The sequence below is a fragment of the Panthera tigris genome, chromosome F2 (genome assembly GCF_018350195.1).
Source record: "Panthera tigris isolate Pti1 chromosome F2, P.tigris_Pti1_mat1.1, whole genome shotgun sequence".
Taxonomy (NCBI): domain Eukaryota; kingdom Metazoa; phylum Chordata; class Mammalia; order Carnivora; family Felidae; genus Panthera; species Panthera tigris.
Genome location: NC_056676.1, coordinates 32,917,448 through 32,936,101, shown reverse-complemented (window position 1 = coordinate 32,936,101; position 18,654 = coordinate 32,917,448). Strand labels below are relative to the sequence as shown.

Here is an 18,654-nt window from a genome sequence, read left to right as displayed (position 1 = left end):
AGTGTGTGTATTTCAACCACATATTCATTTTGAACAGAATTAAATCTTACTCAGAGGCATGAGGTCCCTTTGAGACCTCACAATATTGCTGGGCTTACTTGTAGTGAGGAATTTTTTCATAAACTGCCCGGCTTTTTTTTCTCATTAGTTCTTTTCTAAGTCAATATTCAGTGTTTACATTATTATGACTACGTAAATATTATTTACAGTTGAGCAAATGTGATTACATTTCCTTCTTGTACAAATTGTTTACTTGGCCTTTGTGATGGCCTCATATTTTATCCTTCCTGGAGTTCTCCATTGTCCTGCTGTAACCCGGACGGGTCCCCTCTGGGTCTGCTACAAAGCTACAATCTTGGTACTTTTCTTCACCAGTCACTGGGACCTTTTTCTTTTTTGCGTTAGATGTTTTTTTGGTTTTTGTTTGTTTGTTTTTTGTTTTTGTTTTTTGGTTCATCAATGATTCTGGTGGAATGAGCATGAGTAAATTTCTTAAAAAGGATCTGCTAATCCTTTGATTTCTGAAAATGCAGTTGATTCTCATTATTCACGGATTCTGTATTTGTGAATCTGCAACGATTACTTATAGCCCTCAGATCAATACTTGTGTGCTTTTGTGGTCATTAACAGACATACCCAGAGTGGCAAAAAGTTTGAGTTCCGAGGCAGCACACAAAGTTTCTTTGTTCAGATCTGACACTGCAGATAAGTATACTTTTGTGGTCTACTTATGCCACACTTTTTGCACTTTTGTGCTTTTCATTGGTGATTTTCCTGTCTGCAATGGCTCCTAAATAGTATGCCAAAGTGCTGCTTAGTGTTCCTAACCACAAAAGGCTGTGACGTGCCCTAGGGAGAAAATATGTGTGTCAAACAAGCTTGCTTTAGGCAAGAATTACAGTGCGGTTGGGCATGAGTTCAATGTTAATGAATCAATGATATGTAGGACATAAGCTATCTTTAAACAGAAACACACACAAAGCAAGGTTATGTATTAATTGGTTAACGAAAATGTTGTGACCAGAGGCTCACGGGAACCTAATCCTCTATTTCCCTTAAGAGTAATGGTTCAGTATTTGCTGATGCAGTGGTTGGAGTGACTTTATAGAACCGAACTACCACAAAAATACAAGAGTCAAGTGGATCTTTTCCTTATCTTTCTTTATGCTTGATTGACAAAGTGTTTGGTAGGAGTGACAGTCTGGATCTTCGGGTTGGATATCACTTGCAGAATTTTGAGGGCATTACTTCGTTGTCTGTCATTTCCTAATGTTGAGAAATTTGATGTCATTTTGATTATGAGTCTGTGTATGTGACTTTTATTCCTCTACTTGAAGGTTTAAGGTCTTCTCATCTATAGTAATTAAACTGCCTTAGTCTGGATCATCTGTCATTCTCTGTGTTGAAAATATTTCCTTTGAAAACTCCTGTGTTTCAGTTTTAGGACATTTTCTGGCATTAATTATTTGATAATGTCCTATTTTCTCATTGTGAAACAATTACTACTAGATATTGCTCTCTGAGAGTAAGCCTCTAATCATTTTTAAATCTTTACTATTTTCCAGCGCTTTGCCTTTGTGATCTTTTAAGTTTATATTCCAAACTTTCATTGAACTTTTCATTTCTGCTGTTTTTAATTTCTAGGAATTTTTTTTGCTTTGTTTTGAGATTTTTTTGGTTTATTTTAGTTTAGTTTATACTCCTTTTACTCCCTGTATTTTATACTCCTTATATTTCTTTTACTTTTGTGGAATTCTGATTTTCTCTGGGGTTTTCTTCCTGTCACGTTAGAGTATTTTCTCAAATATCCGGTGATCTTCAGATCAGAATTCAGAGCATGGCACCAAAAACCTGGCTGGATGTTGGATGTGTGTGTGTGTGTGTGTGTGTGTGTGTGTGTGTGCATACATATGCAGGACTTGCTGACTGGAGGGTCTCATTGCGGTGTGATGGGGCAGGATCCTAGGGTTTACTGGGATTGTAAAATGTGAGTATTACCAGATCTTCTGAGATGGCCAGTTTTCTCAGAGAGGATAAACTGCTAAGTCTTAATTAAAGAGAAATCTCATCCAGGTCTAATGTTGAAAAATAATGGCTCTTTAAGGTTGCCCTAATTTTTCCATAAGCCATTAAGATGGTGGCAGGATTCCCCACCCCACCCCCTGCCCCCAACTGTGAAGCTAGAGCATGGGTTGGAGTGTTAGGAATTAATGTGATTTCTGGCACTCAGCAAACATTTCACATATATTAATTTTCTTCCTCATGGTAGAATATCTTGCAAAGCAAAGGGAGTCACCGAAGACCAGACAGGAGAACATAAACTCCTCTTTGAATGCATACATTTTTTAAATGAAGAAAATGAAAGAGAAGCAGATGGGAGGAGAAGAGGGGAGGAAGAGAAGGGTGAGGAGGTGAGAGAAGGATAATGGGAGGAGAGAGAGGAAAAAAGAGGGAAAGGAAGAGGAGGAGACTGAGGAAGAAAGAAAAGAATAGCGAGAGGGAAGGAGGGGAAAGGAGGCAGGAGAGGGGGAAAAGAGGTGAGGGGAGCTGAAGAAAGGTTGAGCACAGGGTTTCTCAGTCTCCCGTGATGTGGTTACTGGTTAATTTGCCAGTTATGTCATTCAGTGTCTCTTCTAAGATACCCTTGGTGCAGCCAAATGGCACTCCTAGTTATCTCCAGGATAGAAACTAAGGCTGCCTGTGTCCCATCACGACTTTTTGTTTATAACCTGTCTTTCAAGAATTATCAAGTAATCCCTCACACCACAAAGATATGCTTATTTTTATTTTTTTCTCCTATAGCAGATTAGAGTTGCCAAGAAATGCCTCGTATTATAGATACAAGCTTCTTTGTGTTTATACACTTCATGAGATGACAAGGTCCTTAAAGGCAAAGACAGTCTTGTCCAAAACTTCTCAATTACTGTAGTGAAGGACCAGCTTTTTCTTTTAAAAATTTCCCATCCATCACAGACTGATAATTTTATAAAACACAAAATCATACACTTAGATGTCAAAGCAGGATAAAAATGCTATAAAATGTTCTAAATGCTTTCTCTTCCCTTTTGTATTTTACTAGTCACACTGGTTAAAATCAGTTCATGGATTGGCACTGTTTTACTGAATCCACTATCTTGCTTTGATCCTGGAAATATGATTTGAGAAGAATTTTGTACAGAATAAATTAAATCACATCCAAATGTAATTAAATTGATATTCAGAAATAAAGATAAAGATCCTGGATTTGATTAGAATGAAATGGCATCATAATATCCACTTCTTGTTTTTAACTCTTGGTTTGTAGTTTGAAGGTTTAAATGTTAAGCAGTTAGCAATGTTCTCAAAAATAATGCAAATTGCAGAAGTTTTTCAATCTACTCGACATTTAAGTCTAAATAATTTGGGGCCACCCTTTGTCTGTCATTGTCAAAAGTAAAGTTTCGCCTTACTAAATTTTCCAGCAATGATAAGTTGGTGTTGCGATCTTTGTAGTATGGAAGAAAGCTCAATATTCAATCATACTAATAGGAAACTATTTCTGTCTAGTAGTCTGGTTTTAAAACAGAGTCTGACATTGTTATTACATAATATTTCACACATACACTCACAGTGGTCTTCACATAATGAATTTGCACTTAATGAAATTAGACAGCTATTCATTGAACAAAGGGCAGCAATGCTATCAAATTATTTCTTGTGAACTTCAAACTAACAATTGGTAACTGAAGCAAATAGGAATGAATGTTTGGATTTATTGGGAAGCCCCCTAATCTCTGACTTGGTGGTCTGACATGGGAATCTGGAGTGCTCAGCATGCCAGGGGTCTACTGATATTCATTTTGGTCATCAAAGGCCCATGATTAAGGAACACATTTTTAAAATCACTTCTTTAGGGAGCCTCACTTTTTAAAAGGCTTTCAAGATTTTTAGTATCGGATAGGGCTGTAATATACACTTCACTGAAATGCCCCTAGCACGATAAGATAATTTAACCAAGACCTGGGAGAAATATCTCATCAAGTGTTTCATCTTTTTTATGCTTTTCATTGAAGCTAAGAGGAAGCGATAGTCCAGGGTTGTCTACTGTTGAATTAAACCAGAGGCACTGTTATGTTATTTTGAAGTTGAATGTGGCCTGCAGGTTCTAATGGTTAAGTTCTGAATGTGGTCTAATGAAAATTTCACCAGAGAAATGTTTCTAAAGACATGAAACATTGGGGGTTGATTTTTCATTTTAATATCTACCTTAGTTGGCATCCCAAAACAAAGTTGTTTAATACATTTTTTTTTTTTTTGCCCTGATTAGCTTCTAAAGTGTAAGTGATGCCTGGCTCTTGCTAATATTTGGCAGCTATCGATTTTACTGTGATAACTGATTTGTTCTGCAGAGTTAAGTAGGGAATCTTTTGAATCAGAAGTATTCTGCACTTTGAAAATGTCATTAAAAGTGTTGAAAAGGTCACATTTTGAGATTGATGAAATAGAGATCAGTCATTCTTGGCTGGATGAACAGAATTTAATTGGAAGCGAGGCTTTAAAACTTTTGCCAGCAGTTTCATAATGCAAATCTTAGATTCACACTGCCTCTGGAGGGAATAAATAACTCTTTATGTACATGATTATTTTCCTGAATAATTAAAGCTATTGTGTGGATGTTCATGATGATTCAAATGAACGTGAAACCCAGAAGAGAGAATGAAGCATCAGTGTGCATGAAATTGACCGCTCTTTAAGCAAAAGCCCCAGCCAGGACTCCATTTTAAAATGGCTACCAATGTGCTTTGTGTCTTTATGGAGATTACATCACATCTCTGTGTCTTAGTTTTCCAGTATTAAAATAATTACAACGTCTATTTTCTTTATATGAGAATCAGTATAGATGTATTGAACAATAGGAAATAAAGGCTAATCAATAATTTGGACCCTTGAGGAAGGGGTCCAGGAAATTATTTAGGTAAGCAAGTATAATTCCACTGGAAAGCCCATTTCAGGTACCTTTATGGAGTTAAAAATAAGAAAAATTAATTAGCTTTCTTTCCTTGGATGTGGGTCGACTTTAATTTAATGAAATCAACACTTCATTTATTTTGAATATTTATTTCTTCTGAGTATTTTCAGGACAGATTTAAAAAGTATATGAAACTAAGATCTTATTTCCAATTGAATCAATAGCACTATCTTCATGTAGTGTTTCTAAATATGAAACCTAAGTAATCCAAGCCATAATTTATATTTTATTCATATCTATATCCAATAAATTTATGTTTCATTGGTCAAACTATCTGCTTACCCTTTCCAATGTAGCCTGACACTTTAAAAACTCATGTTCCTCAAAGACAGTGCTGGTGGTAATAAGAAAATGGTAGTAATTGTGTAAGTTAATATACTTGTCAAAGCTCTGATTGTTTTAAATTTGATTCCAGGATATCATTTAAGATTACTTCTTCTCATGAGTAAGATTTTATGTATGACAAGTTTAGTTATTTATTTTCTTATGTATGGGTATTTGATGTCTACAAATTCGTTTGGCTACTTTAAAATTGTATGAAATGAAGTGATCATAAATCCTTTGTAGACTTTAAAGGACTTCTCATTAGACTTGCCTTTTTAATATAATTATAGGGTGAGGATTGCTATGACTAAGAGCTTAGAGGATACAGTAAGATTTTTAGCCAATGTTACTTACGTTACAATTTTAACAGCATTTTTATCTTAAATGGACATCTAGCCTTTATGATATCAGATTCGTTATTGGGTTGAGTGGATTTAATGATTGAACAGGTGTTTCTCCTGTCTGTCTGTCTGTCTGTCTGTCTCTCTCTCTCTCTCACACACACACCAAATGACAGATTGACTTTTAAATACCTTAATTTATTATGATCAAATATCTCATCCAAATTCTAGGGTGGGGAGAGGTTACCTGAGATATATAATGATACCAATTCTTAAAGTAAAACTGATATGAACTGTGACATTTGGCTTAATGTGACACTTTATTATATGGATGAATTAGACACTAGTGGAAGTGCTGATAACACTCTTTTGAAATATCATCAGCTATAAAGTCCTGCACCACTGCTTTCTTTATAAGCAGAACTTAAATAAATCTATTTAATGATCCTATGTATTTTCTTCCCTCTAAGTAACACTATACTCCTGCCTGCTATAATCTGCAATTACTTTCTTTTCCCTGAGGAGAACATTTCACTGAAGAAATAAAAGTCGTTTCAGTCACCATGAGTCTCTCTGCTTCCTAAGACATTTTCAAATGGTAAGGACTGAGGAAGACTGTTTTTGATGACTCTACTCTATTTTATTATTGGAGAGTAATGAATTCTTGCTCCTTAAAAATGTGTCCTGGAACCCATGCATTCAAGACACCACTGTCAGGATATATACATACATGACCGATGACCCAATTGGTGATACTGTACCTGTCATCACAGTGCAGTTTAAATGATTTTGACAAGTACAGAAGAGTGGCATTGACAGGTGCAGAAATAAATAATGGGTTTAAGCTTTCAAATGTTTTTACAGCATTTCCCTGAGTGGCAGGTTGATAAATTAAAATTACAGTTGTAGCATCAGGCCTGAGAGCACAAGGCTTTAGATTACAAAAATAGCGCCGTGGAAACTTTGTGTACTCTCCAGAGAAGCAGCCTGGAGGGCCTAGGGAAAAAATGAAACAAGAGCACTTGCTAAAGGAATCATTAATTTTGCGGTAGCACTGTCTGAGTCTAAACAAATAGAAAAAACAAGATTTTTAGAAGAGGAAAATTGGCTTTATCCCCTTATCCCTTTTTCCCTGGAGACTCACAGAAAATTGAAACCACACTATCAAAAGATAGGCATTGAGTCGGCCATTCGTGGTTTCAGGATGTCAGATGGGTGTATTTTGAGCTTCGGGACAGATTCTTGTTAACCTTCCCTTAGTTTTGACGCTCCACCTGGATTTTAGCCTATCATACTGTCACCATGATCCCACAAAGTTCAGCTGAGAAACCCCTAAGACATCACTCCATCACTCACTGACTCTAATACTCTCAAAAATGTTATTTTCATCAGGCATTTCTGTTCCATTATTTTTTTGTTGTACACATCTTATTCAACGAAAATTGTATATATTTAAGGTGTACAACATGACATCTTGATACACATACACACTGTGAAATGATTACCATAATGAAGCTGATGAACATATCCATAACATCACATAGTTATTTCTTTGTGTGATGAGAGCACTTCAGACCTACCTTTTTTTTTTTTATAGTGAATTTCAAGTATACAATATAGTGTTATTAACTAAAGTCATCGTGTTCTAATTCCTATTCATTCTATATACCTGAAAACTCTGCCTCCCTAATTCTCCTATTCCCTGGCAACCATCATTCTACTCCCTGTTTCTGAGTTCAGTTATTTTAGTTTCCACCTATAAGTGAGATCATGCAGTATTTGTCTTTCTATGTCTGGCATCTGTAATGTCCTTCAGGTTATTCCACACTGTTGCAAATGGCAGAATTTCCTTCTTTTTAAAGGCTGGATAACATTCTATTATACGGAATTATGTAATATTTCATAAATACAATATTTTCTCTATCCATTTATCTGTTAATGGACACTTGGATGTTTCTATGTCTTGGCTATTGTAAATAATGCTACTATGAATATGGGGGATGCAGATATCTTTTCAAGTTAGTGTTTTCACTTCCTTTGGATAAATAGAAATGGAGCTGCTGAATCATAGGGTAGTCTTATTTTTATTTTTGGAGGAACCTCCACACTGTTCTCTGTAGTGGCTGCACCAGTTTACTTTCCCCCAACAGTGCACAAGGATTCCCTTTTCTCCAGGTTTTCACCAGCACTGGTACTCTTTTGTCTTTTTGATAAGAGTCCTTCTTTTTTTTTTTTTTTTTTTAATTTTTTTTTTTAACGTTTAGTTTTGAGACAGAGAGAGACAGAGCATGAACGGGTGAGGGGCAGAGAGAGAGGGAGACACAGAACCGGAAGCAGGCTCCAGGCTCTGAGCCATCAGCCCAGAGCCCGACGCGGGGCTCGAACTCACGGACCGCGAGATCGTGACCTGAGCTGAAGTCGGGCGCTCAACTGACTGAGCCACCCTGGCGCCCTGATAAGAGTCTTTCTAACAGGCGGGAGGTGATTTCATTCTGCTCAAGTCATGAATGAGTCTTTTCAAGTCATGCCTGAACTACTACAACAGCTTTCTAGATGGCTCTACTATGAACTTTGGGAAACATCACTCTTTGGTTAAAAACAAAACAGACAAGCAAACATCCAATGATTCCGTTGACTCCACAGAATGAAAGGATACTCATCCTCTTCCCTCTCTCAATATTCTAGGCAATTTTTAACCTGACCTTGAGAATTAACTCAGGTCCTGCTTTTTGGCTAGAAAAATTTCCTGATAATCTGGCCATTTCTTCCAACGTCTCAGTTTTTATTTTTATTAAATTTTTTTAATGTTTATTTTATTTTTGTGAGAAAGAGAGAGACAGAGCACAAGTGGGGGAGGGTCAGAGAGAGAGGCAGACACAGAATCTGAAGCAGGCTCCAGGCTCCGAGCTGTCAGCACAGAGCCCAACATGAGGCTCGAACTCACAAACCATGAGAACATGACCTGAGCCAAAGTCGGCACTTAACCAACTGAGCCACGCAGGTGCCCCCAACTTCTCAGTTCTTAAGATTAACTCTTAATTCCTAAATGATTGGTGAACACCGATTACTTTACAGCAGTCATATAATTTTGTTTTGTGTTTTCATGCTTTACTGAAACCATACCTAAACTGGTGTTGCTTTCCTTTTTTCATGCTCCTCTCATTAAAGTTTTTAGTATTGTGAATGACATTTTCTATAAATCTAAGTACCCTCTGGAACTGTCTCCCTGTCTTCACGCTATTTTACTTTTTCTTGTCTATCTTCCTCAAAGATCTTCTGAGTATGGCAGTCCTTCATTTCTGTGCCGATTTCAGTCTCTTGTGAATTTCTATTCCCAGAATTCAACTGCATTACTAGGAACTGAATATTCAGGCTTTGGGGATTCAATTAGTTAACATTTCTATCATTCAGTGGAACTTAACTCCTTTAGGAAAAAAAAAAAACTATTAATATAATTTTTTGTTGCACAGTATAGTGAAATAGTAATAGGTTATTTATTTTGCTGTTTACTAGGTGTCAGACACTGCTAAGCACTTTGCAATATTATATCATTCAAGACAGTCCTAAGAGTTAGTGGAGAAGAGCTAAACAGATTGCCCAAGGTACCTAGCTAGGAAGTAACAGAATGGAATTCAAACCAAGGAAATCAAATTACAGAATTTAAGCTCTTAAAATAGGTCGCGAACAGTACATCAATGTATAGCATCTATTAGTAAATGTAAGGTGTCATACAAAACCCAGAAAAAAGTAAAATAGTGTAAATATTGGACCTAATAAGAGTGTCAAGATTTAATAATGTCTTCATAACAACAGCAGAAGTATACTGAAGATCCAAATTCAGTTCCAAGAGTGGAAATAAAAGGGGGAAAATATCCCCCAAGAAAAACTATTAAAAAATATAGATGCTAGCAATTATGTGAGGATCAATTTTTGCTGTCTTGGCACTGTTCGCTTCCTCTTGTTTGGATTTAGTAGAATGGGAACACTCCATCTCAGGGCACACAGGAGACTGAGGCTTGACTGGATCATGATTTGTTCACTCACTGAATAGAGAAAAATATGAGAATTTTATTATTTTTACCTTTGATGTGTTTTGAATGTCTCTCAGAGAAGCTTGAGAAGTAAAAATTCTGAGCTTTATCAATATCATTTTTAAAAATTATTCTGAGTTATTTAAATTATGCTAATAGAGTGAAAAGATTCTGAATTTTTAAAAGATTTTTTTACATATTTATTTATTTTAGACAGAGAGAGAGAGACAGAGTGTGAGCAGGCAAGGAGCAGAGAGAGAGGGAGACACAGAATCTGAAGCAAGCTCGAGACTCTGATCTGTCAGCACAGAGCCCAACAGGGGGCTCGAACCCATGAACTGAGAGATCATGACCTGAGCTGAAGTCGGACACTTAACCTACTGAGCCACCCAGGTGCCCCTGAAATTTTTTTTTTTACCCACGCATAATATAATTCTCCTCAATAATAAAACCACTCATGCAAAAATTCATCAGCTGAAATATTGGTATGAACAAAAATTTCAATTCCAAAATACAACTGATTCATATTAAAAGTCTTGAAGTTAAAAGGTCAACTTCATGCTGAAGAGGCAAGAAGAAATAATTCACATGGAAAGTTTCATTTAGTGCCTTGAGTATATTTTTAAAGTGGCTCAGTGTCTGCAAAGTGTCAACAGTCACTTGTGCTTGAAGAGAACTCATGCATTGTCTTGACACGCCCTTTTACACTGTGAATCTTAAACATCAAATGAACAAAAGCTTCCTTTCCCTTCATCTGTATTTTTCATTAAAAAGCTATAAAATCCTTTTTCAAGGCAACTGGTTTTACACTAAGATTTGTATCTTAGAATCTTAATTGAGATGATCACTTAGTTCTTGTTCACTTTCTTAAATGCACACTTGATGCCTGTTTTCTCCCAGCTTATTTCCAAATTCAGAATCTATGTGATGCCACATAAAAGGAAACATTTGCCAGAAGAGTTTTCTTAATTGCTCTAAAATGTAACATTTTGAAGATGACTAGAATATCAGATGCTTAGTGCTCACTTGTTCAGCACTGCAAGCCTAAGCTCCACACTAAAAAACAAGTTTGCTTACCTGATTTTTTTTACTGTTGGGTGAGTGAGATGGGAGGTTTAATTTTTAAATCTATTATTTAAATTCATTTTGCTTAAAAAATAAATATATTTTATATTATATATTTATAATAAATTTATGTATGTAACATATATTAAATACACAATATTTAAAATGTAAAATATGAAACATTTTAATCATTTAATAAAAATTATTTATTAAATATTTAAATGATAGTATTTACTAATTTAAAGTTTAATATATTTCCATAGGTCTGGGACAACATCAAAATGAGTTTTTATGCATCTGAGCATAGGTAGTATGTTCTTTGTGTACCATGGAAGCTTCCATGGCATACTATCTGGTTTTTTTACACGTATCCTGGTCTGTGATGGGTGAACTCCAAGACAGTTCTAGATCAATGTGCCCACCTCCACCATATGCATGGTGGATGGTCTTTCTGATGTCTCTTCTGCCTTCAAAGTCCCCAGACCCAGGCCAGAGACTCTTCAGTTCATAGTGGACATGTTCCACTTTGCTAATGACCTCAGAAACACAATCTATATCACCTGCCATCTGAAGGTCACTCCAGCTAAGTCCTGGACCAGCTAAACAAAGCCTATTCCTTCATCGAGTCCTCCAACAGTTGGTCCCGAGTCGAAGGTCCTGCTGATATCTGTCGTTGTGGTAACACAGGTAGCTGTGGCCTTCTGGGTTGCGCGAGGAGGCTGTCCCACCTAGAGAGACGGCAGCACAAGGCCGCTTCCCAAAATCACAATTGCAGTCACGTGACTAAAGAAGCAGCTATTACGGCGGGGCCTCTGAACCTCCTGGGAAAGGCTGGTGATCATGGTATGGAGGGGTCAGTCTCTCCTCATACCTCTGTGATGTTGGGCATAGGCTTGGCCAGGGTGGTATCCCTGACTCTGGCTACCATTGTCCTGGGTTTGCCAGGAGGTATCACACTGCTTCCTTCCCTGTGATAAGCCCTGTGTCTATTTCCCAATAAAAGAAGAAAGTGAAGGAAAAAAACCCAACTTTCCCAAACTGGGAAAGACTATGGGAAGATATATTTCAAAGATTTTCTGAAAAAATTCCAGAGACTCTACATGTCTATAAGAGCAATCTGTGCATTCATGTAAGAGAAGGGGTGGGAGAATGAAACCATGATGTAGACAATGGTTTCCAGGCCTGCCTCGACAGCCTTGGATCACACTGCATTTATTGGCTTCCCCTGGGTAAACAGAATGAGACTCTGGGATGAGCCTTCCTACCTGACTCTAAGCCAAAGTTTATTATTTTTTCCTGACATTATTTTATTAATAATTTACTGATGCATATGGGGGTGCCTGGGTGGCTCCGTCGGTTAAGCGTCCGACTTCGGCTCAGGTCATGATCTCATGGTTTGTGAGTTCGAGCCCCGTGTCGGGCTCTGTGCGGACGGCTCGGAGCCTGGAGCCTGCTTCGGATTCTGTGTCTCCCTCTCTCTCTGCCCCTCCCCTGCTCGCACTCTGTCTCTCTCTGTCTCAAAAATAAATAAAACATTAAAAAAAATAATTTACTGATGCATGTGAAAGAAAGCCCCTCTCATATCAATGTATAGTTGAAGGTCTGAGATCTGAGATTTCACTTAACTTCTATTCACAATTCCCTATTCTTTTTCCATAAGCAAATAATTCCTGCGTTATAACTTTCTTTGACAATTTTTTTCCATTGCTATATTCAGATTGAATTTATGTTGTGACATTTAAAAGTTTTATTTCATAAATACTGCAGCACATTTATGAAAGAGTTTTTTCCCTAGTTTATATTAAGAACAGATGCACATTAAAAATTTATCAATATTTGGCTCCATTTAAAAAATTTAAATAACAATTACTAGTTTTCATCATTTAAATACAAAACAGTATCTGTGCTTATCTTGTTTGATAGTTTACTCCACAGTTTTGTTTTGTTTTTTCCCCTCTCCATTATAAAAACGTTTTTTTTTTTGTTTCCACATGTAACCCAAAGCATGACCTATTAAAGTGGAGTTGTAGTCTCTGAACTATTTCTGAGCTCTCTGATGGATTCTTTGGAGCATTATAGATGAGTATACCTTCCACATGTGTAATAAAACCGAATCTTTATGAGAAATTATGTGCCAAGAACAGTGTTAAATACTTGATCTAAATTATCTTACTTAATCACCATATCACAAATAAGGACCCAAAGCTTGGGAGTTTAAGTAATTGCCTAAACTAATCCACATTGCTTGTAAGTGTCAGAGCCTATGAAAGCAAAAGCAACTTCTAGAAGACATATTAACAAGTGCTTTAAGACACTGGCAGACAATGGACAAGTATGCAATATTTAGCACTGATCTGTTCATTAATATGATTTTTTTATTAAACAGAATTAAAATTAATGTGAGGTGTGCAGGGTCCTAGAAAAACTCACTGGTATAGACTTAAAGGTCAACTCATACCAAAGACCATATACCATGTATTATTCCTTTTGGTATGTGACTATGTTACAAGTCACAAATTTGAGTAATGGTTCTTATATTAGACTACCTGTTGCTTAGTAGTCTCATAGTGTCCATTATGTTCACTATCATCTTATGCTCTTACCAACAAGGTCAGAAGACAGATCCGTACAAACTTTGGACAATTTTATTTAAAATAATTTTCCTGGAGAAAAATGGAGAAGTTTAACTATGTATTGAAATATCCAGTCAGCAGAACCATTTGGGTTGCATGTTCCGCTCCACTTTAAAGACCCATCTAAGGAACAGCAGCAGCATCCTTCTTAACTGCTATGCCAATTTTCCTATTGTGGGTATTTGCTGAATTATATGTCATTCTTTGCTGGAAACTTTTTTTTCTAGGCTCCAATACAGAGTTTTAAACTCCTGATAAGTGTAATACAAAGATTACTTAGTCTGCCCTTGTAAAACAGAGGTATGAAGTAAAAAATGAATTCCATCTCAAAGTAGTTAGGAGAACAGGAAATGCTGCAGAGAAACTGCATTTAGCGAGGCATGAAGAGAAGCTATTTCAGCCCTCTTGACTTGAGGGCAGGTCACATATGCATTCAAAATAAAAGATTTCTTCAGGCTTAAAGATTTTTAACAATAGGAGCTGATGATCAATGAAGGAAAGAGGCATGCTCCAATGATTTTTTTTTGGACCAGATCAACTTGACCTTTCATTTTTTCATGAAATCCTCCAATAAATGCATCTACTCCATTTTTCTCTCAGCATCTCTAACAATTATTTTGATTCTCATGATTCAAATGGGTTTCTCAAATGCTTTTATGAGGAGGAGAAGGAGAAAGGGAACCATGTTGCTCAAGGAGTGACAGACATATTCAAGGACGGCAAACAAAGAAAATTAATATGATCATTTAAAAAATACACTCCCATCCCATGTTTCTGCTCATTAAGCTTGAGTATAGTGGCTGTTTATATGTGATTTTTTTCTCATCAACTATGGCATGTTTCCCTTTAAACTATCACATATTCTGGCACTTTTTGATACTTTACAACATCAACCACAATGCCGAGCATGCCAAAGTCCCCTAATGAGATATTTTAATATATTAATCAAAAGACCATTTGGTAGATCAATAAAAACAATTGGCTGATTCTTAACTAGCAAATTGCCTGGAAATAGTACATGTATCTTCTTGTCAACAATATATTATTATTAGAACATGTACTGCAACTCAGAATACTACCAGAGAAGGCAAGTGTTGGTCTTACTCAATCTGCCTCATGGTTCCTTGGCTTTGCCTTCAGAGAAGCACCTGATTTCTCCAGTGGAGAAATAAAAGTGAAATGGGAGAAAAGGAGAGAAGACAGTACAGACTTTGAAGACAGATTTAGGAAAAAAAGGGAGAAGAAACAGTAGGGGTAGATGAAGAGAAAACAGTGCAAAAATGAGCAGACAGACTAGGAATAGTGAAACTGTGGCTCAGGGGAATTTGTGAAACCAATCTGAGTATATCTTTGCATGATGAGAATATAGAAAATTACCGTATACCTTTTTTTGCTTTTTTAGAGGATACAGAATTTCATATGCATTCATTTGCTGAATTTCTGAGGTCATAAAACAGCCTACTGAGCATTTTAGTTAAATCTTTATAAAATGTAGATAGCAGTGTTGCTGAGGATATGACCCAATGATGTGGGATGACTCTGAATATGGAATTATGTGACTGAAAACACTATCCCAGAAGCCCTTGTTAAAAATCAATTAAAGAACTAAGATTTAAAATATTTAGACATGTACTCACCCAACAGACAGGAAAGGCTCCTTTGACTCAAGTCTGTGAAAAAATATGAAAAATTTACTTTAACATAGTAATTTGCTGTACACTTAAAAACTGTTTTCATATGAATCTGACAAAATTATTATATTTGTTTAGATGAAAATGTACACTTTAGCACTAATAAAAAGCTATAAATAATATATCAAGATCTAATCTTGACTAATTCAAATTCGGGCTGTCTTAATGCAGAGGCTAAATAAAATGAAAAACTGGAATGGGAATGTAGCATTAAATGATACATTAAAGTAATAATACTGTTAGTCTAATTCTGATTTGCACTCTCTATATCTACTTATTTCTTTTTTTAAATAGGAATTTGTAGAAGTTTTTTTTTTTTCAACGTTTTTTTATTTATTTTTGGGACAGAGAGAGACAGAGCATGAACGGGGGAGGGGCAGAGAGAGAGGGAGACACAGAATCGGAAACAGGCTCCAGGCTCCGAGCCATCAGCCCAGAGCCTGACGCGGGGCTCCAACTCACGGACCGCGAGATAGTGACCTGGCTGAAGTCGGACGCTTAACCGACTGCGCCACCCAGGCGCCCCAAATTTGTAGAAGTTTTGATATATCTATTTGTGGTTGTTGTAGTAGTAAAGACATTTATAATGTATTTGGTTACATACTGGCTGAGTAATTTGTTTTTAGTAAATACTCTGTAACAAAGAAAGAAGCAGAGTGACATTCATGGTCATTTATGGGCAGGAGCAAGACTGGGGGGTGGGCTGAGGGGAAGTCAGATCAACAGATTAGAATATTACTGCCTCCTCTGTGTCTCCTAAGAATCAGGTATTTTTGTACCTCCTAACATATTAAAAAAGAATTCTAATTCTGAAGCCTCCGATTAGCTGTGGCATCTTGAGCAAGCCACTTGAAAAGCTCTCTGGGGCTTACTTTTGTCACTATAAAATAGGCTAGTATTGTTTCCAGTTAATTTTCATATTTCACAAATTAATTGTATGTTCTTTGCAAAAAGCAAATCAATCAGAAGAGTATACGCTTCTAAATGTTCCCTGGTTGATAATTAAGGAGACCAGTGGTGGTTGTATATCGGCCACTTCGTTTTCATACAAGTTTCTTAACATACGATTATCTGTTAAATAAAGACATTTTGATCTGAATTCTGGTGTTTAAGATATTTAAAGAGCCTTCGTGTTTTAAAATATTTCATTTACATATAAATAGCTGTGGGAAAATGGTAGGAAATTTAATCCTGTAACCAACACCACACAAGCTGACTACATATTGAAGTGGACAATTGAAAGGGCTTGTCATAGAATTAGGCCAAAATACTGTACTTTTATATGAACCTACACAATGAAGGCAATAATCACTTTTTGTCTCTATTTTGTTTTATGCTTATAAAAGTAGTTTATTATAAATATGCCTTGTCCCACTTAATGGGCAGAGCTGACACAGCTCCCTGCCACTTGTCATGCTGCTTTAAGTGAACAATCATAGCCCGAAGGGCCTCTTTTAGGGAACAGGCACCCTAGCAATCCCTCTGGGTAGTGGCAGGTAGGGAAGCAGAGAAAACCAATAGATGGTTCTCAGAGTTTGGATGCATACATTTATGCAGCCTTTTCATTTTCTGAATTCTGATTTTATTCACACCTCCCTGGAAATTATTTGCCATGTTGTGTGTTTGTTGTTCCCATATATTTAAGATATGATTAAGCAAACAGAACTAAGGGGAAAAAGTTGAAGATAAATAATGAAATATATTTGGATATGCTTGTTTTATAAGACATGACCAGTGCTAAGTGATCAAAAGAAATTACCTGGAAGAAATGAGGGGGATTCTATGCAGTGTGATGCAGGGGACCATTTATTTATTTGTATCATCAACATCATGACAGTAATGATTTTCCATTACACTCTAATCAGCAATACTTAGTAAGTAGATAACATGTGGGTATTAAATGGGATCCCTTTAGCCAATAATTTCAGACTCACACCTGTCAGACCTTAGTGTATGTGTGTCATTTGCTTGTTTGAGGTGCTAGCCCACAGGCTCCTAGCTCCCCATTCCTGCTCCCTCAGTGTCCCCCTTGCCTCTCACCGCTCCCTGTTTCTAAGCGGCATTGAGGAATCCAGTAAAAGAAACACTTAAAATATCTGATTCCTCTCGTTTTCATCCTCCACATCTCAATGAGCAATGCACTGGCAATCTTTCCTTTATGTGACTTTCACATCCCTCTCTTCACTCTATTCCCAGGCTGGTTCTCATTATTTACCCCAGCCTAGCTGGTCTCTCCAAACGTAAATTCTTTGTTCATAGCTGCTGCGACTTCACACTGTTTCACACTAAAACCTCCTTCAGTGTCCCCACTCATATCATTTGTTTAAGGCCTGCATGGTGCTGTTTTCATTGAAGTCATCACGAACAACATGAAGAAAAGAAAGACCCACCACTTTGCCTTTCCCTGTGCAATTACTGAAACGCTGAGTCAGAATGTGTTTCAAGTAGTATTTACTTATTGATTTTCCTTTTCTTTTTCTGAAGGCTTCAGACAAACGGTGGATTGGAGCATTGTAAGGACATATGTTGCCCCACCGGCACCCGTGGCTGATATGGTTAGTCTCAGTAGCCGGTGAATTGTCTCCTTCTTTTACTACTCCACTCACTTCAACTATTTCCTCCCAAATGTTCAATGGAAGAATTCAGGGGAAAATTCAAAATCTTCAAAGTGATACTGGATTGAGAGTTCTGACCGATGTTCTGTAAACCAGGGATTGGTGAACTCTGTTCTACAGGCCAAATCCTACTTACCACCTGCTTTTGTAGAACCCACAAATTAGGAATGACTTTTATGTCATTGGCACACAATGTTACATTGGTTCTAGGTGTACAACATAGTGATTCAGCATCTCTACCAGTTGGGCCATGCTCACAAGTGTACGTTTTTCTTTTCGTTTTCTTTTTTTCTTTTTAACTTCTAAGTGTTTGTTTATTTTTGAGAGACAGAGACAGACAGAGTGTCAGTGGGGGAGGGAGAGTGAGAGGGAGACACAGAATCCGAAGCAGGCTCCAGGCTCTGAGCTGTCAGCACAGCAGGGCTCAAACCCTCGAACTGTGAGATCATGACCTGAGCCGAAGTCGGATGTTCAACCAACTGAGCCACCCAGGTGCCCACAAGTATACATTTTCAAATGGCTGAAAAATATCAAAAAAGAATAATACTTTTTGTCACATGAAAATTATATGAACTTTCAAATTCCAGAGTCCATAAATAAAGTCAACTGAGACACAGTCACGCTTATTCATTTACATATTGTTTAAGGCTGCTTTTGTGCTATAGTAGCAAGTTGAGTAGTTGTAACAGAGACTGTACGTCCACAATTTGAAAATATTTACTCTATGGCCTTTATAGAAAAGGTATGCCAACCTGGGTGGCTCAGTTGGTAAGCGTCCGACTTCGGTTCAGGTCATGATCTCCCGGTCCATGAGATCAAGCCCCTCGTCGGGCTGTGTGCTGACAGCTCAGAGCCGGGAGCCTGCTTTGGATTCTGTGTCCCCTCTCTCTCTGCCCCTCCCCCACTCACACTCTGAGAAAGAGAGAACTCTCAAAAATAAACAGAA

The 18,654-nt window shown here is 37.1% G+C and overlaps 1 protein-coding gene across 5 annotated transcripts in view; it reads right to left on the bottom strand.

The window, feature by feature from the left end:
- RALYL (RALY RNA binding protein like) overlaps positions 1-18,654 on the bottom strand; it is a 710,067-nt gene that overhangs the window by 111,105 nt on the left and 580,308 nt on the right. For all 5 annotated transcript variants that reach the window (XM_042973032.1, XM_042973034.1, XM_042973031.1 and 2 more), the window contains one exon: positions 15,040-15,072. In XM_042973032.1, the coding sequence (XP_042828966.1) occupies positions 15,040-15,072 (33 nt within the window). The remainder of the gene's footprint in view (positions 1-15,039; positions 15,073-18,654) is intronic.